The sequence below is a fragment of the Temnothorax nylanderi genome, unplaced genomic scaffold (assembly GCF_030848795.1).
Source record: "Temnothorax nylanderi isolate EJ_2023f unplaced genomic scaffold, tnyl_v1.0 TNYL_tig0103_pilon, whole genome shotgun sequence".
In the NCBI taxonomy this organism is placed as follows: Eukaryota; Metazoa; Arthropoda; class Insecta; order Hymenoptera; family Formicidae; genus Temnothorax; species Temnothorax nylanderi.
Window position 1 is genome coordinate 450070 of NW_027249165.1, and position 26256 is coordinate 476325.

The 26256-nt window shown below is 42.7% G+C and overlaps 1 protein-coding gene across 2 annotated transcripts in view; it reads left to right on the top strand.

The window, feature by feature from the left end:
* The first annotated feature begins 351 nt into the window (after positions 1-351).
* The window catches only part of LOC139775713 (uncharacterized), a 30564-nt gene continuing 4659 nt past the window's right edge, over positions 352-26256 (top strand). Inside the window, exons 1-2 of one of the 2 annotated variants that reach the window (XM_071711950.1) lie at positions 352-1061; positions 11261-11338. In XM_071711950.1, coding sequence (XP_071568051.1) covers positions 11261-11338 — 78 coding nt within the window. In that variant the 5' untranslated portion in view covers positions 352-1061. Of the gene's footprint in view, positions 1062-11260; positions 11369-26256 lie in introns of both variants that reach the window. The other variant, XM_071711952.1, reaches the window with a different exon arrangement.

Sequence of the window (26256 nt, forward strand, 5' to 3'; positions counted from 1 at the left end):
AATAACAACTTATTATGCCTCTTTTTCTCTCTTCCTCCTCTTTGCTCACATATTGTATTATATATACATAATATATTAAACATATATAAAATTCAACTCGTAGTCAACGAACGAGTTAGCAGAGTGGCGGTATTTGCGGTTGGTGAGGGCCGGTAGTTGGGATCTTTCAAGAGTGGTGGAGCCGGTTACAAGTGGGGACGAATGGGTGGCACTTAGACAGCCTAGGTACCGGGAACCGGCGCACACCGATTGGTCGACCGATCGGGCCCGGACCGGAGCCGTTGGCGGGCCCAGGTACAGGCGTGAACCGATGGATAAGAACAGCTCCCCAGATGGCTCTTATACGGAGGAAAATCGTTCCTTCGGTACGGCACGGTTCTCCTCAGGCGCTCCGATGCAGTCAAACAGGTCTGAGCGATCGTACAGCACCAGTCCTTTCTCGTCCATCGTCGTAGTCGCACCGTCACACGTGCACACACAAGAGAGACAGAAGGAGAGGGGGGAGAGAAAAAGAGAGAGAGAGAGAGAAAGAGATCGAGAGTATACAAAGACGACCACGAGCAGCGACCGAGGAGGAAAAGAGGTGAAGGAAAAAATCGCGAGAAAACAGCGGGGGAAGTAGAAAAGAAGGAGAGGAAAGAGAGAGAGAGAGAGTAAAGGAATAGAATAAATATCGGACGAGGAAGTGCGTGAATTACGATCGATCGAAATTGTATAGTTCAGTCGGTGGAATCGAAACGACCGGCATGACAACGCCGGTGGCAGTCTATGCAGAACAAAATTGATTGGGTACAGCGAAGCTTTCAAGAAAATCACCGGCTATTACACGGAAGAAACAACTTTCTTCGAATTCAAGCGTCAAATAATTGGAGCAATGTGATCGAAGAGAGGCATAATCGGCATAATAAGAGCAAACAGAACGTTTTCTGGGAACGAGAGATGTGTAACATATAAGCGAATCGGAACAGTTGCTTCGGCGAGAACACTATACTTATTTGTTAACTTAGTGATCCGAAAAACGGGACTGACATTTGCGTGGATTTCCAATTTATTTGAGTGAGGTGAGTCATCTTATTTTACATTTTACATTTTACATTTCGATAGTCTACAGAGATTGTATTAATAATGTTTTAATGTATTTATAATTAATGATGTGTATTAATGATATTCTATCACTACTGATCAATATTATTGTCACGACCGGTTATGATGCCATTTTAGTTATTTACGCAATGTCTTTTACAAGATAAGATAACAAAGATATCGATAAACCTCGTTACGCACAATACGCGACACGGACAGTACCGATGAGCTTACATTTAAATCTCTGTCAGTGTACATCGCGTCGAGCATTAAAGTCTCCGGCTCCTGATTCTGTAGGTATTCATTATGAAATCGCGCGGAAATAGCGTTACAACAGACCTCTTGATAATTTTCTTTTCTTCTTCAATACATCATTTATTTATTATTTCCATGATAGAATTGGGTTATATCAAATCGTTATTCTATTGCGAAAGAAATAATTCTCCAAAGTATTACAAATACTTAGAATTCACACTGTGTTTTTGCTCTATTTCTTATATATAAATTCTTAAATTTATGGTAATTGATTATTCACGTATATAATACTAGCCTATTTAAAATGCGCATTCGTAAATTCCGGGGAAGCTCCTATGGCTTACGCGCTTTCGCGATCGCCCGAGGAGGGGGCAGATAGGGGGGGACCCTCTCCCCAACATGCGATCTCACGTGCGGTTAGTCGAGGTTAGTCGTCATCAAATGAAAACATTATCGTTACCCCTCGTCTCCGCCTGTTGCTATAATATTTGCCTACTGCTAGCCAGTACCGTAATTCGGCAACACAAAAGGGGCCTAAGAGCGACGACGTCTTGCCCGCGTGCGTACGTTGTGCGTACGTGTCGTGCCGTGCAAGCGCGAGAGAGAGATGGCCGTTACAATTATTATGCATAAGACCGTCGGCGAGGCTCTCCCATGTCAAAATATATTTATTGCTATTCCCTTGCCCGCGCCCATACCCTTGCCCCCTGCTCTTTACGTCGACCGCGGTGTGTCAGCCACCTTTGTTACCCTTTCATACGGTTATTACCCACTTGTATATCCGGAGCGAGCTCTATGCTCGAAAGAGGTCCGAGAAGAGAATCGCGCATCTTCTCTTTCTCTTTCTTCTTCCTCTCTCTCTCCGTCGTCTCCAATCTTTCTCCCGCTCCGATTCATCGCTCATGCACGTGCACGCGTACACTGGCGCGACGAGTTGCGTGATGCTCAGGGACGCATCTTTATTTCGGTAAGTTAAATACGAGAGTTAAAGAGGACATTGAGATGTTCTCGCATGAAGTAAGATAATAGCGTAAACGGATTCACAATAGGATATTTAACATAAGTTGAACTACAGATTTTTCAATCCATAGTTCAATCACCTTATTTACCACAAAACTTCTATTCCACCATCGAACTAAAAAATGTTAATTATTGTTTAAAATTTAACGACAATTTTTGGCCATAAATTTTTAAGCAAGAACTAAACTTTTAGTAATTTTAACGTTTTTATTTTTAATAACGTTAACAAAATCTTTCATCTTCATGTAGAATATAAAGCTCAATTGAACACAAAACTGACAAATTTCTTAAAACATAAGAAAAATATATATAAGTGACCTTCGAATAACACGTTACTTGAATTGCATGAAGTTTCAAATAACACGGTAAAAAATTGTGACAACTTTAAAAATATTTTTAAAAAATCCTTTAGAACCAATTTTATATGGATCTGGATGTTTTTAATTGCACGGAACGCGATCTTCAAAATTGTATGAATCCTGTCTCGAATAACACGGTTTTCAGTAACACGGAACCAATTAATCGTGTTATTCGAGGGTTACCTGTATTTACATATTATTTCCTTTTATGTTGACTTATTTGTATTTTTTGTGGTGACATAACAAATATGCATTATTGCTATAATATCCCATTGTGTCATCTCTGATCTAGTGATACGCAAAAATTAGATTTGCATGAGTGCAACTGGCAAATCTTTTATGCATACCGACCTAAGCGTCGTGTCGCGCCTCATTTGCATATTAACCCCTTCCGGCGTGGCTCGTCGTCGTCACAGGGTCGTGATCTGACTTAACGCCTTTTTGCCGCCACTACACTGCCACCCTTTACAAGTCATGCGGGAAGTACCGAGAGTCGTGACAAATACGCGTATTATCTTTTTTTGTTCGATTCCGAATGGAGCCTAAGACCCTGACCTAACCATGGCGGCAAAGTGTAAATGAAAAATTCGATTAAGGATTCTGCATTCTTAAATCCAACTCTCTCACATGACAGTCACGTCGTATTGATCTATAAGAAAACACCTGCGTACTAAATTTTCTTAGTGCGAAACTGGATTATTATCTTTGCGACTTAGCAATTTTTAGAAAATATTATTGTTTTCTAAATAAATTAGATCTTAGGTAAAGACAAAAATAACCGAGTCTTGGAACAGAATATGCTGGAATATTTTCTTAGAACAGACATGGTGAAACACTGCGGTCGAGCAGGAGTTAAGTGAAACGTGCGAATACGTGGAAATGTCTCTCTCTTTATCTTATCTAGATCGTTTAAAAGGCGCGTTTAACGGCGCGCACGCAAATTACCCGTTACTTTTCTAATCTAAATCGATGCTCTTTGTTCACTTGGCGATAACTCGCGAATTACACTGATCTACACTTGGTCCCGCTTCCGTTAGAATGACAACGTGCCTACGGAAGGCGACCGCGTTGAGTGGATGATCCGATCGCCTTATCGCGTACACCGTGAAACTCGTTGCGGGACGAGAGCAAAAGATAATCGCGAGTACATATTCCCGAGTACTATGCTTACGTCTTGAACTGGCGAAGCAGTTGCCCGGATTCGTCAGACTTACAGTGAGAACATCGTTTCGCGAATAGTTATTTCCGCAGATGTTAAATAAAAAGTTACGATAATATAACGTCGATATTTGTTATTTGTTGATATTTAGCAATATGATTGTTTTAATAACAAAGTAATTAATGTTTACATAATTCTTAATAAAAGTTCCATTCTGTAAAATTTTGACAATGAAATCTAAACGGATTACTCTGAGCGTTATCGTTTAAATTGTGCATTTCTATTAAGTTAATATCGAGAACTTCGAAGGTTTCGTCAACGAGATCGCGTATAAAATTTTAAATGTCGCTTTCGTGGAAATCGCACTTGTATCGCGGCTTACGCGCGGCTACGTGAGTACACACACACACACACACACACACACACACACACACACACACACATATACACGTGTGCTAAACCTTCTCGATGCTCTTTCGGTTTGCGATATTGCCGGCGTCGTTACAGGACCGTGCCTTCGGCCTTTTATGAGATTATAAATCAATGGTGGCGCGCTTAATCGCCAAATAAAGGGAGATTAAATTGCGCCGGCGAGGCATACCGGTCTCGTGCGTCTTGGAGTAAGCAGAAGACAGATATAAAACCCGGAGCTTTATATTCGAAGAGACCCTCCATTATAATACGCGATTATTTAACAAGTTCCGACTCCGCGATTGTTCATTCTTATTTCAAGAGAAATTATATATTTATTCGGATATTTAACGTGCAATGAAACATTTGTTACGAAAGATTCTTATAAGGAAGGAAACATCTGTTTCGCTGTACGTTTTCGTTCAAATGACTTATTTAATATCGTGATACGCTTCTTTCGCCTAGATACTCGGCTACTTAATGTAGCCTGTTTTTAGGTTCTAAAAATGTCCTGAATAAGTAAATTATCACATGTAGTATCACGATCTAGATGACCATGCACGATCTCGTCAATCACGCAAGATTGTCTGGCAAAACGCAATGCGGATGTAAATCACTATGCTTAGTCACAAGTCGCGTGCAATATGCTCCTCTGAATATACATAAAATACGCGTGTAGAATTTGGATCCGCGCGTTTAAGCGTTAACTTCTTTTGTATATATCACGAAAATATATATTTATCGCTAAATTCTTCCGCATTAATTTCTACATCATTTCCCTCACGCGTACGGCGTGCAATTCGAAATACGGTGACGCGACGATTGGTTTTCCTGCTGAAATCGGCTACGGATTTTTTTCCCTCCGAGTTGCTCGACAGCTCGCAACGTTATGTATTCATTTGGCGCTTCGGAACGTGCCACTCGCGAAACGCGTCGTATCTTCTCTGAAAGCAGCTGCTCTTGGCTAGAACTCCGGCGCGACGTGGCACATGTGCAGTCACATGTACGGGGGCATAACGCGGGCATAACGAATCATGGTACTTCCGAGAGGAGCACCCATCGCGATTCCCACAAGTGCGAGAGGGTCGTGCACGGCGACCGTTCTCGATTGACTCTCGAGTGGCGGACGCAAAATCGCTGTTAAAAATCGGATCGGTCACGGCTCGAGGAGGCAGACAATGTCATCTACGACGTGGCTACCTGCGCCACGGCGTTTATGCGCTTCGCGCTCCTCGACGGGACGAGTTCGCTCTAACATGAGGCTAAACTGTCGCGATAAATGATACTCCGGAAGGTTATTAATTGTCTTTGGCTCCCGACCGAGCGTATTGTGGATCGCGAAAACATATTAACCGAAAACGAACTCCGCTGCCTACCTTGCCATATGCTCGCGGATGAGCGAGTGTATGTATATAGGGTGTGATGAAAAATCACCCACTGTCAACGGAAGAAAATTTGGAAAATTTGAAATCGACTTATCAGCAAAAGATTTCGTTGCATATTTTCTTTTTTCGCCTTTTCAACGAAATTCGGCATTTTGGCATCAAAGTTAATATGGCGCGATTTAAATCTTTTGCAAATAAAGCTTACTAGAATTGTTATTAAGTTTTCATTTGCTGTCTGTAAACTTTAATTAGCTAAAAATGTTTTCCATTTTTAATTTAATTTATTCCTAATTTGAAATTATATGTTCTCATACTGTCACATTACGACATTTACCATTCTTCTAATTTTGCATAATTATATTTCTGTAAAAGTGAACCGCTTTTTATACACCCTATATAGTGGCGTATCGTTACATCTATATAGTCCCGTTGAGAATGTGCGAGCCGATGTGCAAGATCATTTTTCAGGGATTCGATCGACGCGTCTGTGAATGAGCAGCTATCATCCATCAAAGGAATCGTTAAAAACGCATCGACGCCAATACAAATTGTACCGGCCGCGTGTTGCGTTCTGCTTTTCTGGGGTTTTTCAGGATTTTCGATTTAGATTTTACAATACGGCAAACTGCATTCTCTCGTTTTGATCATATACACATAATACGATGAGTATGAGTATGAGTAACATAGGTGACACATTTTACTTGTAAAAAGAGTGATACAATTTTTTTATTTACCATAAATAATGATAATCGATTATATTTATGTGATATTACACATGAAATTGAATTCAATATAAAATCAACGCGTGCACGTTAATTTACTTAAAAAAGAGATTTATTTAAAATCACTGAAACGTTTTTCCAAGATTATCTTTTTCCAAGTTAGTCATTAAAAACCAGAAATTTTATTGTGCTTTAATGTAAATTGACATTATGATTATTTATACAAAAAAAAAGAGTATTTTATTGATCACAGACTATTTACGAAGTTTCGTCTAGACTACCTAAAAGATCGTTAAAAACTTTCTGTCCTCAACTAATGTTATCGTTCATGCTCGGTGAGAGAACCAGTTTCCCGAAGTCTTTTTCCGTCGTTCGCCTCCCGCTTTGCCGAAGCTCTTCACACTCGTGTGTGTACGCGCAAGATCCTGTTTATTTTATGTAATCCGGTAATAGTCGATTATATACGGCGTATGCATTTATTTGAGCGTAATCCTTCCGCGCATAATTAAGCGCCGATAACATCGAGACGAGGAACTTTCGTGCGCAAACGTGCGCGCGAGCGTACTCGAACGCGTATCCCGGGTGATATATCGACTCCTTCTTTCGAGTAGATTCATTGACTCATTAACGCACTGAGAAAAATCACCGGCCGTATATCACGGCCTGGACAGTAATCAAGTGCTCATTCTTAACGCGGTGTGTAATAAATATGTGAATTAATATACCGCCGATTAATTATATCGCGCAAACTGCGCTTCTAATGTGTACTCTCGTTGCCGCGAAGAATTATAACGGCGGACGAGCTTGCGAACGTCACAGAAAAATGATTATACCCTGTTTGCGCCAAGTGTCTCGTAAAACAAGATTCCTCGTAACGGATGACCCTCACGTAATATCGAGTATTTAGAATTAGCACCTTCAAACGCAAGCGATCACCGTTTATCTATCTTCATAGACGAATATGTGTGGTAGAGTGTCCCAAGAGTGTCGTCCACCTTCTTTAAACTATAAACATTAAAAGAGTCGAATACGGAGAAATATTATATAGACTGTTGTTTCGACGACGATGCTATACAAACATGCTGAAGTCACTAATTTTATCTAATTCTATGTGTCTGATGTGTCTCTTCAACGAACGACACGTTTTCTTTCTCCGGCAACTGTCGCAAGCAATCGAGATGTTTTCGTAATCTTTTCACTTCTTTTTATGCAGCTTGTGCCTCACACTCGTGACCCACATGAATCACGTGCGCTTTTTATTATTAGTCATTATTCACTCTGATACGAGAACTTCGAACTGACGTGAACTAGTTCGAGGTTCAAGAAAATTATTTGTTACAATATAGAAAACACATTACGTAATTAGCTTCATTTACATATTGTCCTCAGGGAGATAGTGACTTGGCGCTTTCAGCGGAGAGAAAAGTCTAAACTGTAACGTAATATATTTCTTACTTTTTTTTCCGATGAATGTGCGTGAACGTTTTCGTTCATTTCCATCGTAGAAAATACAAAGAAAGAATTCGGTCGTTGATTACCGAAATGATTACAAAGATGATGATCAAGCGACACGCAAAGTCGGCACGGAGAAAGGGTTGTAACGGTAGCGAGGGGTAAGAACGACAAAGAAAGCGCTCCCGAAGCTCAGGTCAAAAAACGCCTCATAAAGGGATAAACGTCACACGGGACTCGTGTTTAATGGCGCGTAAACTACGAAGTGCCCCCATCTGCAGGTATATACGGACCGCATAGACGCGTGTGAGCACGTACGCGGGAAGCTAGCAAAAGAATCACACGTGACCATTCTGGTCTCGTCGTCATCTTCGTCGTTAACGTCGTGGCCCGTAAGTTGATATTTGGAGCAGGTACGGCAAGTCGATCGACTTCATTAACGCACCGATGTCGGGCAAATATTGACTCTATCTACAGAAACTGGGGTACGAGGTACCGCGTGTTTACACTGTTGGCTCCCCCGTGACCCCCTTTTCTTCTTGACTCTTCTCCCGTTTCACCTGTTCCGCGTGCACTGCACCACGAACTACGATCCACCGAAGTCAACGACATCGGTGACCAAATTGAAAGAAGTCACGTGTATATTTTTTTTTCTTTTTACGCGACCGTCGCATCGATGCACGCATTGATTAAAGTGTTCTCCGATATTCTATACGAATTTGTATGCGAAACGAATCGGCAGGGTCGAGCAGATATTTCGAAGTCGACACAACTCCGCGTACAAAGAGATCGATCTGTCGCGACGATATAGATTAACCTTGGCCCACATTGATCTCCATTGGACTGCCGTCGATATAACAATTCTAGCGTGATCTTTTGTAAAAATCAACAGAATCAGCCGCGTAAATAGTGTACGGTTTACCGATTACGACGCGACGCACCGTCCACCGCGAAGGCCTGACTTATGCGATCTCTGTGATTTATTGCAAATCACGGCGCATACACCGCTCCTCGAAGGCGTTCTGTTCTCCTTTGATTATTAGGGCGATGGAATTTTTTTACGCCACGCTCGCGATTGCTCCACCTCCGACGCTCGCATCTCGGCCTTTACCTCTCGCGTCTCGACCTTTCGCGCTTATTGTTTTCTTCGTATTCGTATTCCCCGATGTACATTCCGCGCCGTTCCAGCATCTGTTAGTCCGAGAGCACGCACGATTCCGGTGGCTCCGTTATACGTATACTCTGCTTTATTTAGTTTTGTATTAGGTTTCGTTGCTCGAACTTTTAAGCCCACTTAGGCCGAGTCTCTAATTTAAATGCGTTAGAAATGTCAGGAAATAGTCGACCGAGATCCATATTGACGCTGAGTGTTTCGAGCACGAATATTTTAAAGACATATTACAAAGATAACACTTTATAATGCAACGTTAGAAAATACATAGAATAAATTTTAATTAAATGAGAGCAAGAAATGTATATATGCGAGAGCGCATTATATATTATTCAAATCCCATAATTTAAATAAACAATATACTTTAGAGTCTCTTCAAATTATAAAAAACTTGTAACAGAATTATATTAATGTAAATAACGGTTAATGTAAATGACAACCGTTATTTACATTAATATAATTCTGTTACAAGTTTTTTATAATTTAAATCTATATAATATTCGCAGAGAACACGAGTCAAAACGCGTGTTCTTCTGAAATCCTTTGAGAAATGGCATTGCGATTAGCATCGAAATTGGTACAGACACGCAAGACTATAACGCAAATTATAATCATTAGCTGATTATAATTGATCGTCCTAATGATTATCATGAACGAAAATCGTGAAATTCGATCGAATAAACATTTGATCCGGTCAAGCAGATCGCATAGGAGAGAAAGGAAGAGTTTTTCGCTTCATCAACGAATGTGCAGCGAGTGAAGGAGGAGGGTTAGCGGGTGTTAAGCAACCGCGCCGCGAAAAAACTTGAAACCTTAACGAACCTGTGGACCGACTCTTTCTCTCTAGTTTGTTTTCTTTTCGTTTTACCGTCCGTCTTCGTCGACAAACACGAGCGGCAGCCCATTTTCTTCGGAGGTGCAATTACAAAGACTTGACTAGACGCAGCGCGCGCGAGATTGTGTCGTATCGGAGCTCTAATTACCGTCACTCTAAATTCTCGTTAAAGTGCTCTTCTTCTCATCTTGCATAAAAAAAAAGCGTCCCTTCGAGGAACTTCGTCTCTCAGGCTGAGTACGTCAACCCGTACGACTACCGGTCGTGGTTATATTTTTAAATCAACGAATCCGCAGGTGGTCCCCGTCCCGAAACGGCTCGCGAGTATTCGCGACGGTTGAACGTAGTTAATTTTTTTGCACGCACTCTTAACGTATCATTCGACGTGCGCAGCTTGTCACAATATAGCATCATTTGCGACAGATACGAATGAAGAAACGTATTATGCATTTCACGGTGGCTACTTTGGACAAGATCTCTTCACCTCTCTTTTTTTCTCTCATACGTGTGTTTTGCATTGCGAAAGAAAGAGACGCATTGCAACTTGAACTATAACTCGATCTTTTTATTATAACTACGCCACAAAGGCAACGGAATAAAGAATACAACTTTATAAAGGTACGATTCGTAAACTTTGAGAGCTGGTACCTCCTGGTTTCTATCATTTAGGATCGGGGATTTTTATACCGCGATGATCGAAATACTCGCACGATGAGGAACGCCGACCGTAACATCCTTATCGGATCATCAATGGTCTAATTTTATTCCAGTTTATTCGAAAAATAGGTTCCTCGCTCCGACACACAGTCAAGGCAGATGGCACCGTTTGCCGAGATAGCGCTGATTTATGACATGCCAGTGGGTTAAAACGGGTTTCGATTCGAGTGTTACAACAGGGTGGGGAAACGTAGATTCAGGAAAGAAGGGAACCTAATGATTCTTCAGATATCCATTTCATGCCCATGGGCGAAGATATAATCGACTAAAAAAATACCGAATCTCCACCGAAAGATACACACAAAATACTCTCGTACGAACGTGATATATCACTGCGAATTTACGTAACGCGTTATATAGTGTAATCTGTTAATACATAGGCGACTTTATCAACAACAAAAAAAACAATCAAGATTGACGGATGTGACACTCGGAATAATTTCTCTATACTATTATCATTAGCTTAATCGAAGCTCCAACATATTTCCAATTTATACTTTTCTCGTACTCCAAATCCTGTTCGAACATCCGTAAGATATCGTGGGAGGAATAAAAATCGAAGCAAACGTAGAAAACCGGTTCGCTGCCCCACCATGCTGTAACACCGCACTTTATTCTTCCAAGGATGAGCCGAAGTAACTGACTCTGACGTATCTCCTTCGAATAACTTCTATAATTTCTATAATTGCAGATGAACCAACAGTGCAGGGTATGCGACGAACCCGCAGCGGGGTTTCATTTCGGGGCGTTCACGTGCGAGGGTTGCAAGGTAAGAAGAATCAGATGACAACCAAGTTTTGTAAGTAATGAGACTGCCGGATAAATCCGGGTTACATTTCGCGTATGCGGACTTTGTGATGTGACGCCGAGAATTCACACGGCGACGTCTCGTCGTACACGCCGTTCATTGTCGAGTCGCACGTTATGTAACATTTGTGATGCAAATTCTACACACTTTAAAGAGTAACGCAAGCGTAATTACGAAGTCGAGCGTGGCAGTTCCGCTGTATTTTCAAGTAATAAGTAAGTAATTCTATCTACACATTTCGCAAAATTATAACTTGAACTTCGCAATGCATGGTTGAGAGAAAATTGGTACAAGGTTAAATGAGTGAATAAAAAGATAAAAAAATATGTCAAAAATACAATATTTAGATATATAAAAGGTTCTAAAAAATATTAGACAAGGCTTTCCCACTTTCTAAACTATTACTCCAAAAATATTAAGTTATTTAGGCCTAACCAATATTCTTCCAATCATTTGTGCGTGATAATAATAACTGAAATGCAGATAAATAAATGCAATAAAAGTCTAACCAAACAGAAAGAAAAATGTACGAAAAAACAAGACGATAACAATTCTGTAACTTAAAAAACTATTAGGTTTTACATAATAAACCTAATAAACTATATACTTATCGCGTGTATATGACGCTTTATATGAAATTTGAATGCTTTAAACTATAAATTAAAGATTGAAACAAATTAATGCATTATTTCGTTTTTCTCGGCAGTATTTAATTTCTATTATTAACGAAAAAAAGTAACACATTACACAAAATTCAGCAAGGAAGAAATATAGATTTCTAAAACGTGCAATTTTGTGAGGAAATATAACAAAGTGCAGCAGTGATTTATTATCGATTCGTCTCTTCGGAAAGACAATCGTCGGCAAAAAGCGGACGGAAGTAGTTTCTACGCGGTATTAACCTGCTGCGAGGACTTCGTAAAGTCGTAAAAGTCGATACGCCGGCGATGAGTTGACGTATGTGATGCGTTTCGCACTCTAGTTTAAAGAAGCGACAACTTAATAAGCCGTGACGGATGCGAAAACGAAAAGATTGCAATGGTAGGGATTCGCGTAGTAATCACGGCCAACGAAAAGAGGTGAGAAAGTCCGATATGCGGAAAAGGCGAGCGTGCGAGAAGTAACTGAGAAAAAAATCTTCTGCCCGGTTCGAATCCGTAAGTGGACGAGAGACTCGAGTGCGACTAATCGATTATCTTGGATCGTCCCCGTTCGACGAAGCTTTGCGTTGCGGTGAATCGCGATGAGTGTTCTCGAAATAATAACGTATAAGATGTCTCGAAACGTGTGCGCGCTATTACTTCCACCACAATAATTGTACAGTAAAGGATTTGATTTCTTCTTAGCCCTTTATTCTGATGTCTCGTTACTCCAAAGTGACAATTTGTAGTTCGAAGATTTTGCGACAACGCTGCGAAACAAATTCTCCGGAAAATCGTCTCGAAGGAACAGATATGTCTGTTTCCTCGGGACAAATATGGGATATGCGCAGGAACGGAAAGCTACGAAAGGAAGGATCTTGTCTCGATAGCGGTTCGCTTCCGCGTGTCGGACGCGAGGGTCGACACAGTAGGGAGTAATATTCAACAGGTGGATTCCGGGTTGCGCACGTGCACCGGAATGCGTACGCGTATAGTGCGCAAACACGCATATCGTCCCGACAAACGACGACGACGACGACGATCGAGTCTCGTTAGGCCGTGCTTAGATCTTGAAAGGGTGTTGACCCTTGGCTCTTGTCCTCTTGTCCCACTAATGTGTGCTATACACCGTAGAATATCGGTACCGCATACTAAGTGACCCATCCGATAGTAATTGGATCTCATTAAGGCAACAACAGATAATGGTTACCCTTACTCGCGCGTTCGGTTTCCCGGAGACGAAGTAGCAGATAACGCCTTTCAGGTCAATTAGACTCCCCTCTCGTGAACGAAAATGATCCGGGAGATTCCCTTTAGAAAGGAGAATATATCGTTACGCGTCAGGTGATATATTCTGGAATAAAAAGGGCGGTTGCGTATCTCTTAATCGAATTTGTCAAAAATCTATAGTGGGTTTTCTTGCAGCATTTTTAAATAACGGTATCGAAATTAATCTCGATTTTTATCATGAAGGTTTAAGAAAGGTTTTATTACACAGAATTAATCATGACCCTTCGGAAAGCAGTTCTGCCTTCTTTCCGTTATATATTTACGACCGTTGGTCATCGATTCGTGATATAGTTATTATCACTCATGTATAAGTGAAATTAATTGTGCCTCGTGTGTTTAATTAACGATCGCGAATCATCCGATATGATCGTATAAGGAAATGCGATACCGTTCGGGAAATTAATATCGCGTACGTCATTTTGATTGTATAATTATATACCAGCGGGAAAGGACGCTACGTGGATGCTCTCACAGTTTCGATGTTATCGCGAGAAATATAACGGCGCCATTGGTCCTGAGAGGACAGACGAAGGATGAGAAGGAAGAGGGATACAAAAGTATAGCGGCGGGAATTATACGTATATGCACATTAACACGTACCAAGCACCACGCAGGTGCACACTAAGCTCTACGATCTCCAACTCCTAACTCGAAGTCGATCTAGTCTCCACGCGCGACAAACATTTGGAAATATTTGAAATAATTTAGCGGTTGCGCACCGCGGTCACGGACGAAGAACGAGGGACACTCATTAGCATACTAACGACTGCCTCGAATTCTCTGCGTAACATTGAGAAGAGGGCGATCTCTCCTGCTCCCTCCTGTTTTCTTCGCACACGACGACGACAGCGAGGACAACGACGACGATAACTGTGGCCCCTTTTGCTCCGGATCTTTCCCAACGGCTTTCTTCCATTTTTGGTACCGCGAGGATGTTTGCGCGCATGTTTTGCGAACTTACAAAAGATTGGAAATATGATGTTACACGTATTCAGGAGCGGATCGATTATCGCGCGATGATGTTCAATATCGCTTGCAATCGTAAGAATAAAAAATCCTTTCGTCGATTTATTTGTGCGAAATAAATATGAAGGAAATGAAATTCTACAATCAATATATAATAAATGAAATTCAAATATCAGCGTAGAAAGTCTTTACTTCTTCTAAGAGAGTATACCGCGGCTAATTGCACCATAATGTGCGTCCCTGTTTCATGCCTTTGGTTTCTCGGGTGTCGTCGAAATTCCACATTCGTCGTCCTGAACGCGTTCAAATAAAGGAGAGCCAGGTCGCTTGAAGGCCGAGCGTGAAACAGAGCCGCGGGCAGGATCGCCGAAAGACAGCAATTCTTTGTGACGCGTCGCATATGAATGCGAGCGACCTGACTCAGTCTCTTCCTCCCTCTTTTCTTCCTCCCATTCGGCTTCGTTGTTCGGATAGCCCCAATGCACTAATTTGCAAAATCTCGCTCGCTTATTAAGAGAATCGTGCGCCGGAAGGCGACCGAGATTCAAGTCAGACGTCGCACTTATTTATGATGCAAATGCCATTGTTTTTCGGGGCCTCAACCGTCTGCGTATTATGCACGACCGACATCGCAAAATTTGTCAACGTTTCTCGCCTTGCTCCTCTCCCTCTCCTCGATCGAGAAAATGGCGCGTGATTCAGGGGACGGGTTTATTCATCGCTCGACAATGAGGACTCGCCCGAAAAGTCGAAACCACGACAACGACGATTGAGGACACAGCCGGCACAAAAGCGTCATTCCTGACCGAAATAGTCTGGACTACTTTCCATGCGACCAGAGTCACCACATTAAACTTCGATTTTTTACGATCTCGGCCGGGAATCCGCCGAGCTTCCGGTGACGACGAGAATTCGAAAAGACACTTAAGCGAGTAACAATGATTTCCGGCGAGCGGTACACGATCGGACGGCGGAAGAGGATGAAACGCTTCAAAGAGTCAACGATGCACGTACAGTGCATAAAAATTGTCCTTCGAATGTTTAACTATATACTGCGTATCACAACGAATCGTGTTGATATCTAACGATTATACTTCAGCTTCTGCTAAATCAGTGAAACGATTTGATGAGATAAAATAACACACGTAAAGATAATATAAAATGCTTGAGAGATTGAGCGAATGTAAAAAAGATATTGCCGGTGCAGTCACCAAAAGATTAAACCGTGAACAGATGGCCAGCGATTAAGCGCACACTTAAGGAAAATCAAGGAGCACGTCTTTGACGACGGCGAGCGGAACGAAAGTGGCAGTCCGGCGAAGGAGATAACACTCTGAGAATAGCACGGTAAAAATTGTCCGGCCGTTCGATTTCCTCGAGCGCCGCGGCGATTTCTCGGCCGCGGTAGATTGTCGGAGTCCTGTCACGAACGACAGATTAAGCGACCAGTTTAGATTTTCCCTTTTTCGTGCTAGCTCCGAGTATACCTGTCCGCCTCTCGTGCGACGATATATATCTGCTCGCGACGCCCTTTAGACACCGCCACCAGGTAGGTCTGCGTCTCGTGTGTCACTGTCGAGAACAGCGATCCGTTCTGCTGTTGTCGCAATAGATTCGCCTCGTGAATCGCGCAAAATTAGAAAAGAACTGAGTCTTATACCTACATTCTTGTTATTATGGCTATTATTACTAGGCAATTAAGTATAAAGAAATAAAACATATAATACGAAAAGAGAGAAAAAAGAGAGAAAGTGAAAGGAAAGAGTGAAGCAGAATGAAAGAATAGGCACCGTGATAAGAACGGCAGAGAGGAACGCATTCAGGGAATATACATTCGTATTAAGAGTGCCGTAAAGCCGATTATGGACCCAATCTCTTGGCGATATCTCTCCTGGTACAATTAGCTCTCTCGTAAAGCGACATTAAGATGGGCATAAGGTGGCGCGTGTTAACATACGGCAAGAATCCGCGAGTAGTTCGCAGTTTCCCCTCGCGCCTGCCTTCCTAACTCGCCGCGCGTCGTCATACGTGTACGCGCGAGGCGGATCAGTCGCCGACTTCGTGGAAGCGCTTTTTAACTGCGGCTATTACATCTTCTAATTGCCGGCCATTTAAGTACCGCTGCGAAACAGATACCACGATACCGGGAGACCGCGAGTAAAGAGCGCGAGATTCGAGGAGCTTAGCGCCGGCCTGTGAATCGACGACGGCACTCGAGCGCAATCGTAACACTCAACAATTATAGACGCGGCAGATTGCACTGACAAGCGATTTAGAGAATTTTAGCCGTGATACTAAAAGCCTGATCTATAAATCCTATATTCCAGATCGCATATTAATGTGTCGCATTGAATTACTTTGGCCACGTGATTGAAACGAGATTATAAAAAAATCATCGAACCAATTGGACGATCATTTCGCAATCGAATATCCACTGAAAAACCACGATTTTTTTTTTAAATTAATATAAATTAAAAAATAAGCTTTAATTTTGACTGTGTTGCTCCACTTATCAAATACGTATATAGATCTTATTCTTATTCTTTTCATTATTCTTATAAATTAAGTTGTATCTTGCTTTCCTTAAATATTCATTGCGCTATCACTCACAAAAATGTTTGTATTTGTAACGAGTGTGTATGATGTGCAAATGACTGAATGTATTAAGTTCGGGTTCGTGGGTTTGCTAAGTCCAAATGACGGATCAGTCATATCTGCGAAAAAAAACCGCGACTTATTTTTCTTGCGTCAACGTGGCACCCATCCGGCGCTGGTCGACGCAACGCTGAAACATGGTTCAGGAAGGAAACCGCGAACCGCGCTTCAGCACACCGCGGCGATCGGCCGATCGTATAAAGCGGCGATTTACGATCGGTATGGGCAGGCACGATAGAAGGGAAGAACTGCGTATGTATGTGGGCCAAACCGCGCGGCGACCGTCGGGCTTTACGCCCGGTTTACGAGCCAATAAATCGCGATCTATGAAAGGATCTGTCGATCCGACAACGTTCTACGCCGCCGCTTTGTCGACAACCGGCGCTTCGAATTATTGCTAAATTCGCGATTTCCAGAATGTCATCCTTGTCCGCTGTAAATTAAATCTTTGCTCGTAAGAAGTAGTAATTTTTTTGCTACTGCAAAATAAAGAAAATATGGAGCATTAGCTAATGTCTTTTAAACTATAATAAAATTGGTACACTTTTGTTACTTATCTGTCTCTTTGTTTCAAACAAGCTGCAAATTTTTAAACAAAATATCGTATTGAGATGCAAGATGCTCGAGAGCGGTAATTGAAACGTTTAAGATTCGAATGGTAATGCTGCGACAACGTAAGGACGGTATCGGCATCGTGCAAAGGGTTGATACGATCGCGTGAACTAAATAGCGAAGTCCCATGAGCGGCACAAGCAGCCAACCGTTCTCGCATGTGGCCCAGTTCACGCCCGAGCGATCGCATCGCGCTGTTACTACACAGACGGCGCGCCCTTGGGAGCGATAGTTAGCATTCAGCGGACGCGCGACTTCGTGAGTCGTCTTCGCGGTCGTCGTTGTCGTCGGTCCTGCGCAACCGATGTCCAACCGCGACGCCGACCTCATGTCTACGAACGCGGTCGATCTTTTCAGAACGATCGCGTTACGCAAACGGAAAGAGACCGATTGATGCAATCCTCACGAATTCGTCGAAGAGAAGAGAGTTACCCGTTGCGACTGACTAACCGCGATGAGCAGAGGAAACGCAGCCAAGTGCGACGTGCGAGAGGACGCACGTGTTGTCCTATATAGATGAATACATATGTAATTAGAAACGCGGACGAAAGGGTTGCAGCCGGCTACCGTTACCGCGCGGGTCAATGAGGATTAACGAGAGCCCATCGCAAGTGTCGGACGTTCCGCAGATGTTTCGTCTCTTAGCTGTCACGGAATCATATAGAAACATAGTAAACTTAATCGAACGTTTCTGTTTTTTTTACTTGTCGCTGATTTTTATCGCTGTCATTAATCGAGCTTGTTTAATACTTGCCGTTCTTTGCATATTATTAATACATATGCGAGATATTCGGGATGGTAGTAAATAAGAACATTTTCTTATCGTTCACTAAAAGCGCCTGTCACTGTACTTCATCGCAAACGGAAACTATTATAGCATCGTTTGCTCGAAACTTAACAGTACATATTCTATTACTTTCACGTTAGAAGACTACCGTTTCCATCTATTGCCACGTAGTATCGCCTTTAGGTATTGCTGATATTAAACATGATCGCGTTTTATGCTAGAGCAGACGCGAATTGCGATTCCAATAACGAAAGTATATTAATGGAGCGGGATTGAAAATATGATTATGTACGTTATTATTCTAGCTCTCTCCAGTTTTTTTATTCGCTAAAATGGAATGTCAGACACCTGCATCATCTAGCAAGATCCCGGCTCACTATATTCTTTCAATAAACATGTCCAAAATATGTTCGTAAAAAATTTTTTAATACACACACAATTAAACTAATTGTTTTCGTACTTGAATTAATTCTATTAATATTAATAGAAAGAAAATTGGCACCAACATTGAAGTAGAACGCCGTTTAAATGAGTGATAGCGTGCTTTAATTCGCAAGATAATCCGAAAGGAATAGAATTACATTAGTAACTATGGTAGGATATCTTCGCCTGAGAAGCATAATAGACCGAAGAAATAATTCTCGAGTTTGCGGCGATCCATTTCGCAGAGTTTCCAGCTGTCTCCGCGAGTCGTACCTCTTCTCGCGCGTTCTTCTCTCCCCGAGAGAAGTCTTATCTCTTCTCCTGGGAAGCGGATCTGGTCGAGTATAGCCGCGCACGCATCTCGCGTCGTTCTTTTTTCTCTCCCGAAGGCAAACGCGAATCGTCCTCGTGCATCAATCCGTACTCGTCTATCCCGAGTAGAGACCGAGTGTGCTCGAGCGCTTCCTCTTCTCTTGAATTGAGGCGGATTCTAATGTAAGCAAATAGCTTCCGAGGACAAATCCCCGCGACCATATCGGCAGGCCGTAAAAATTTCTAACATACGATCTTGCCGTTCTCAACACTGACCGTAAAGCGTAGGTAAAGCGAATACAGAACGACCCGCCGCGCCGTGGACACACAATTCTCTCTGGGCTAACATCGTACCATGAGTCAGTTTTTAAACATTTTGATTGTTCCGGAGTATTATTTTACGACGTTCAAAGCTTTATTTCAACTTGCTTTATTTGTCGTTACTATAAACTAAAATAATTTTGTTCTTCTATTTTTATACGTTCCATGAAATTCCATTTCTTCGCGAGCTGTTCTGTTTCGTAGGGCTAACAAGAGAGACTGAATTTTATAACAAAGAAAGAAACATATACCTATAGTATATATCGTTTGAGAGTAAGTTTGGTAACAAAATATCCACCAAATATCATATAAATTATTAGATATGTCAAACGCAACGAAATGTACCGCTAGCGCTGCGCGTCAGCGGTGAAACGTGCAGTGCTACGGAATACTTTCGGTCTCCCGAGAGAGTACCGGTTTATTAAATTTTATCGCGGCGCGTGCTTACTCTTCGGAGAAACAGACTTTCAAAATCCGCGAGAGAAAATCAGCATACAATAACCGGCGCCCATTGTTTCTGTAGTTAGGAACTGTCGTTGCGTACCTATCTGCAATTCAATCGGTGCAATACCGTAGGACGTGGAAGCGTTCTGTGTCGCACGTGATAAACTGAACTGCCCCGAGAATGTGTAATACGTCCGAAACGTGATTTCTAAGATAATCGCGATTACGAAACACAACCGCTGGAATAACGCGTCGGTAATAATTTGCTACAATTTTAACTGGGCAGTTTCTTAACTGTCTATTTTTTTCATATATTTCAACATATCACGCGTATCGTACATTATACACGTTATACGAATAAAAATGACGCGGATGTTTAAATCGGATGACGCAGAAAATAGAAGCTTTGACGTTACTAATTGACCAAGATATCTTTCACCTTAACATTCCTGTGTCAAGACGCCAATGATCGCGCGAATCATGTTTTTCAATCGACCAAAGACAGGATACTCATCAATGCGCATTTGCATCGTTGATTTTGATTCGCGGAAATATCAGTGCCTCATTAAACCAACCATCGGCCATTTATCAATAGCGACGCACGCTAAGACTGGTCTCTCGATTAGAAATCACTCGAAACGAAAACGAGAGTGCTCTACGCTTGGAATAAGTATGCGGAGCACACGAGGCTCAAGGTCCATGCCACCGAGTGACGTCAGTCTGTCTCCGTCCATCTTCGTCTTATTCGTTTCCACGATCTCGTTTCGTCAGATTTCTTGGTGTCGCGCCAAAGAACACCGAATGACCGCCGTTTTCGAACTTCATAGCAATCGCAGAAATTCATATAAATGCATTTGATTTATCATATTTCTATATACTACGGGAAATACAGAAAGAATGATAATTGTTTTCGCTACCGCCTTTATTAATTATATTTATTGCTATTTAACAAAATATTTAAATTTAAATAAACGTGCACTTCAACGACTTGAGAAATGAGTAACGATGCCTCTAGGCGATATCTGTTTTCGAGTTTTAATCCGGTAAGAAAAATGGTTATTCCCGATTATTACAGTGTTCCAGGTAAAACAAACGTCATATTATGAAGTGTTTGAATTTCCTTACGTTGCGTTACGCTTTGCAGGTGCATTTCATTAGCGGATACGAGCAAATTGGACTTATCTCAAAAGCATCGGATGGGATTCCGCGATGTTTAATGAAGCGAATCGTGATTTACGTACATGTTTGACGCGGTGCGCCTCGACATAATCGCGAGAATACACAATTACTCCGTAATGAATGCGGATCTGCCACGAACAACGAACGATTAAAAATAGCTAGACGGATCCAGTTACGTTTTTATTTTACGCGGAACGCGTAACCGCCAACGCTCTTTCCTCGACTCACACGAGCTCTATCCGGAATCCGTGGCGAAACAAATTGCAGAATAATCTAGGAATAGGAGAAAAATCATTAGAGTCCCATTATAGCACGTCACAGCGGAAACACCGTCGTGACTATGTAATCGATTATTATTAGCGCGGCCAGTTGGTGCGTAGTGCCACGTAGTGCCAGGACGCGAAATCCAGATCGTTGCGGATTACGGCACCACGTCATCCTCATCTGAGAAAGCCAGCGCGAGCGAAGAAACGCGGGCAAAGGATGACCGGATGCGAAGAAGGAGGATGACGCGCGCGAATACGGTTTGCGCGCTCGTCCGCGACACAGGCATCGCGCCAGCGTGTATCAGGGTCACTCGCCGATACGCACATTCATGTGTTAATATCGTGTTCATTCGAGATGTTAACGAGTTATTTCGAGTCACCGCGGCGAAATTGACGATGACTGTTCGTACATTGGCGATTGATTATGCATTTTCTTTCGTGATTGCTGCTTGCATAATTCTCAAATTTTGAGAGAAAAACTGTTGGAATTCATTAATATCGCAGGATTTAAGTTTCGCATATCGAATTCATACATATATTTGAATTAATTAATCGAAATTGGATATTATTTCGTTACATTAACGATGCTGTTGAGACCAGTGGGCCTATATTCTGTAACTCTTGACGACAGTTTCGTTATCGTTATATTGTCGTTGGGCAGTTTTTTTTACTGTACATAATATCTGCGCAACACAAGTATAACGATAACGAAACTGTCGTTAAGAGTTACAGAATAGGCCCACAGCGCTCTAACTATTTGATAAAATATAATAATATTAATACATATGACTATGTGACAATGAATACTCCAATTTGTCAAGACGGAACGATCGACTCCGTCGAGGATCTGTCGATCGCGTCTCGGCTGATTCGCCCCATCGATCGCCGGAGTAGCCGGCGACACTCGCGATTACAGTGTAACTGTACGCCGCGCGCACAGTTGGCTCGCAGCTAGCGTAATCGCACGACGCGACCACCGCCGAGGCTGGCAGCCGTGTCCCTAGTCTACCACGACTTCGCGAACTTTTCTCTCTCCTCCTGCTCCGTCTCACTTCCTCGTCCGTATCGGCGCGACCCGCTCCGGCACACGGCACACGGTGAAGCACCTGTGCCGTGAGGCACTCCACCACCGCGCCTTTCTCCGTCGCACCAGCGGCAACGTAACGCAACGTCTTATCCTCGTCGCTCCGACGCGGCGCATCTAAGTCTCTTTCGGTCCATTTCTTCCCGGCCACGCTTCTCGCCGCGCTCCGCGCAGTGACCCTGCGAACGTGCGCCTGTCCTTCTCCCTCGCCCGTCACCTCCGCCGCCGCCGCCGCCGCCGCCGTCGCCGTCGTCGTCTCCCCCCCGGTGCCATTATGTATATTCCCGCTCGTCCCGTCTCGCTTGTTCGCTCGCGCCTATCAACAATCTATATTAAGGACGTGGGAATGTGAAATGGCCTGTCCAGCTATGCCAGCGATGCTATTGGAGTCGCGGTGTGGCCGTGTCGACTGTCTCGACTCTCTGATTCCTCTCCGCACATCCTCCCTCTCTGTCCCCCATCGCCGCGCATATAACCACGCATCTAACCTTCCCCTCCCCCCCCCCTCCCTCCCCATATCGCGCGTTCGTGCTGTGACCTCAGATTCGTGCACGACGGATGCTGCACGCCGAAACCCGTGCGATATGTGCCACGGACTTTCTCGTAAAACGTTTATGAGAAATTCAATAACGCCATAAGCCTTCATTTCTTTCTCCAAAAGTAATTTTCGTCTTTTTCTCCCGCGGGTCGTTCACGTTCATAGGAGAATAATCGTCCCTTTAGGAAATAGCGTGACTATTGCCGCGCTTGGCGTCACGTTACGTTTTCGCGTAGCATAGCGTGGGACTAAATGTTTGTTTGACGATATTTTATATGACAAGAGAAACTAATACACATTTTATAAAATTGCCATAGTAAAACTGAAATTGCTCAAATGTTATTGAAGTCATAAAATCCTTAATCTAACGATATTCATCAGAGATATTCAATGTCTTGCTGAAGGCTGACATACACGATATTCGACATAAACACAGAATATTGATGCTCTACATACCATGTACGAATATGAAACTTTAATAATGTGAAATCTTGATGTTTTCATAAAATCATAAAATAGCGATATTCTATTGCTTTCTTCGAAATTACGATAATGTAAGTAAAATTATAATTAATAATTTTAATTGTAACCGAATTGTACGATATATAACTCAAGCAAACATAAAAATAAAACTGTTAAAGCTCTTTAGATACGACAGCAAATAAATATCTTAGTAGGTCGCGAATAGTTCAATGAAAATTATTGCAGCTTGGAGTAAGTATATTTCCTCGTTGTCAATTGCGACAATGTATCGATCTACAACTCGTCGCGTTGTTAAAGCGAAAATTATATATTTGACGTCTTACTTAGCTCGTCGCGAAGAAATCCATGATGTCGTGCAGTGAATAATGGTTGTGCTAAACACGCACGTAAGTCATTTGCAGAATTGTCAAGATGATAGAATCGCGATGAAGACCCGCAAGACTTTCTGTCGATTTTGTGGGAAACCGAATCTCTGGAACGTCGATCCGTTCAAATCGCGCCGATTCGGGCCATTCACGTTCCCCATTTGGTAACAAAACATGCCAAGTTTCGATCGATTCTCCTCACGCACGAGAAACTATCGCGGTTCTCCCTTGAGATAAATTAACATCACGCCGCTGATCGACTTGCCGAATGTCATACCGATGACATTTTTATCACTGCGCCGAGAAAACAACATTTCTGCCTCCCTGTGCTTTACGCATTTCAATTCTCTTCGTTTTACGAACGCTAACAAGATTGCTCTTAACTGTTTCTAATATTTATTACAATGTAATTTTTGGCATCGCGTACTTGTTACTTTTATATAAACAACTATTTACAAAAATAATTTACTACTAAAATATCGATCGGGTCGATTTGGATTCAAAGATGCGTTTGCTTTCTACAAGCCATTTTACATTTCTTTTCACGATCACGGACGATGCTGATTTCTCCACGTCGCTTTATGGCGTTACAAATCGATCCGAGATTCCGGGCATACCGGCTGATTTGAGATAATCCTAGCTTCTCTTGACGGATTTGTCGCACGCGCCCGTAAATGGCGCGTGTTTCAGCCGCTATGCGTTCTACACGCGGACGAGAGCTGGTTTTACCGCTGCCGCCGTTGTTGCTGTTGCCGTCGTATTACGGCTCGTCGTCGCCCGCTGTTCCTGGTGTCGGGCCCCGTATGCGTGCACGTCCAATGACCGGGCGAAGAATTGTGCAAAAACTTGAAAAACCGAGTGAACACGCGCTCGCATGCACGGCGTTACGCAATCCTGCGAATATCCCGTTGTCCCCCTTCATCGAGAATTGTCCGACTCTCCGTACGCAGCTGACCGAGTGAACACATGGACGACTGGACCAGGATCCGGCGACGCAATCGCTATCCGCGAAAGACAAAGTCATCCGCGGCGCTTTAAGAACGTCGCCACTTTTCCCAGTCCAGAGGCAATCCGTAACCCGATATGGCAGAAGCGCGACACCGGATCAATTACATCGCATGGACGACTTTGAGCGATTCGATCGAACATGCAATGTCCGTGATACACGTAAATCGATACGTAAATCATACCGAATACCGTCACGTTGCGAAACGTACACGTCTCTCGCGCGCGATTTTTATCACGTTTAGGCCCGATCGAGTGTGAACTTTTTTTTAAGGAACTATAATATGCCTTGGAATTAAAAATTCTCAAATCTATTCAGTCGCGAATGCGACAAATCTTACTGCAATAAATAATATATATGAGGATGATGTATTTTGCTCATCCATTATCATAAATGGAAAAGAAACATACGCAGAAGGTTGATCTATTTTTGGGGTGTTTAAATTTGCACCCGGCACATTGCGCGATTCTAATGGCCGGAAAGAATTAAATATATGCGAAGGATATGTTCCTGTATGACCGATAAATCGTCTGAGAAACGGAAGCGCCATTTGGCGTCGGTACTGATGGCGCACATACACATATATTGGAGTTCTGCGCACAGAACGGCATCGTAATCTCTTTCACGCAGTCGTGGCGACGACTAAAGATCATCTGGTGTACGTGGAGTGCTATTTCCAACACATTCGGATCGTCACAATTCAAGATTGCCGATAGAAGATTGCATTATCGTTTAACGCCTCGTTCAATGCGCATTTCGGACGTATGCGCGTTTCGCGGGGATTTTGAGCCGTCACCTGTCGCTTGTCGATCTACGATTTCTATCCATCAAATCACGATCTTTCCCTAATGTAGCATAATCAATGGATTTCACTATGTAATTGCTATAGTTATTCTGGAAAACAATGTAATTTGATTTAAAATTCGAAATCGGTAAATACGGCTTCCTGAAAGAATGATCGCAATCACGGGCTTGGACTCATTGATTTACACGATGCCGATAATTATGACATTTATATGGTGATTTCTGAGCGTAACCGAGCGAAAAAACGTGTGATCCATTAATCCTTGGAATTATTGATACTTCGTATATATAATGAACAAGTTTCTCTACAAGTTTCTGCACTCGAGTAATCGTCATGTTACTCTGGATGACTCACAACGATGACATCGTTGCGATGATCATCCGGAAGTCCAGCGAGTCATCAAGTACTACCGAACTCGACCGAGTCGTGGGCCGTGAATTTGGCCACTGTGACCACTTTAGCGAACGATTCGTTACTCCCGAACGAGATGTGTACCGCTACGCGCGAACTTTCAAGATTTCGGCCCGTTACCAGCCCGCCCACGTGGCTCTTCGGTCAGGTGGAGCGCAGAATCCGTGTCCTTCGGCAGCCTCTACGACGATACGACACGAAATTTTTTTACATTTTACCTTCCGCATCTTGTTCCGTAACACGCGTGCGTTATGCGCTAAATCGATCGTGACGCAATATCGTAATAACGGG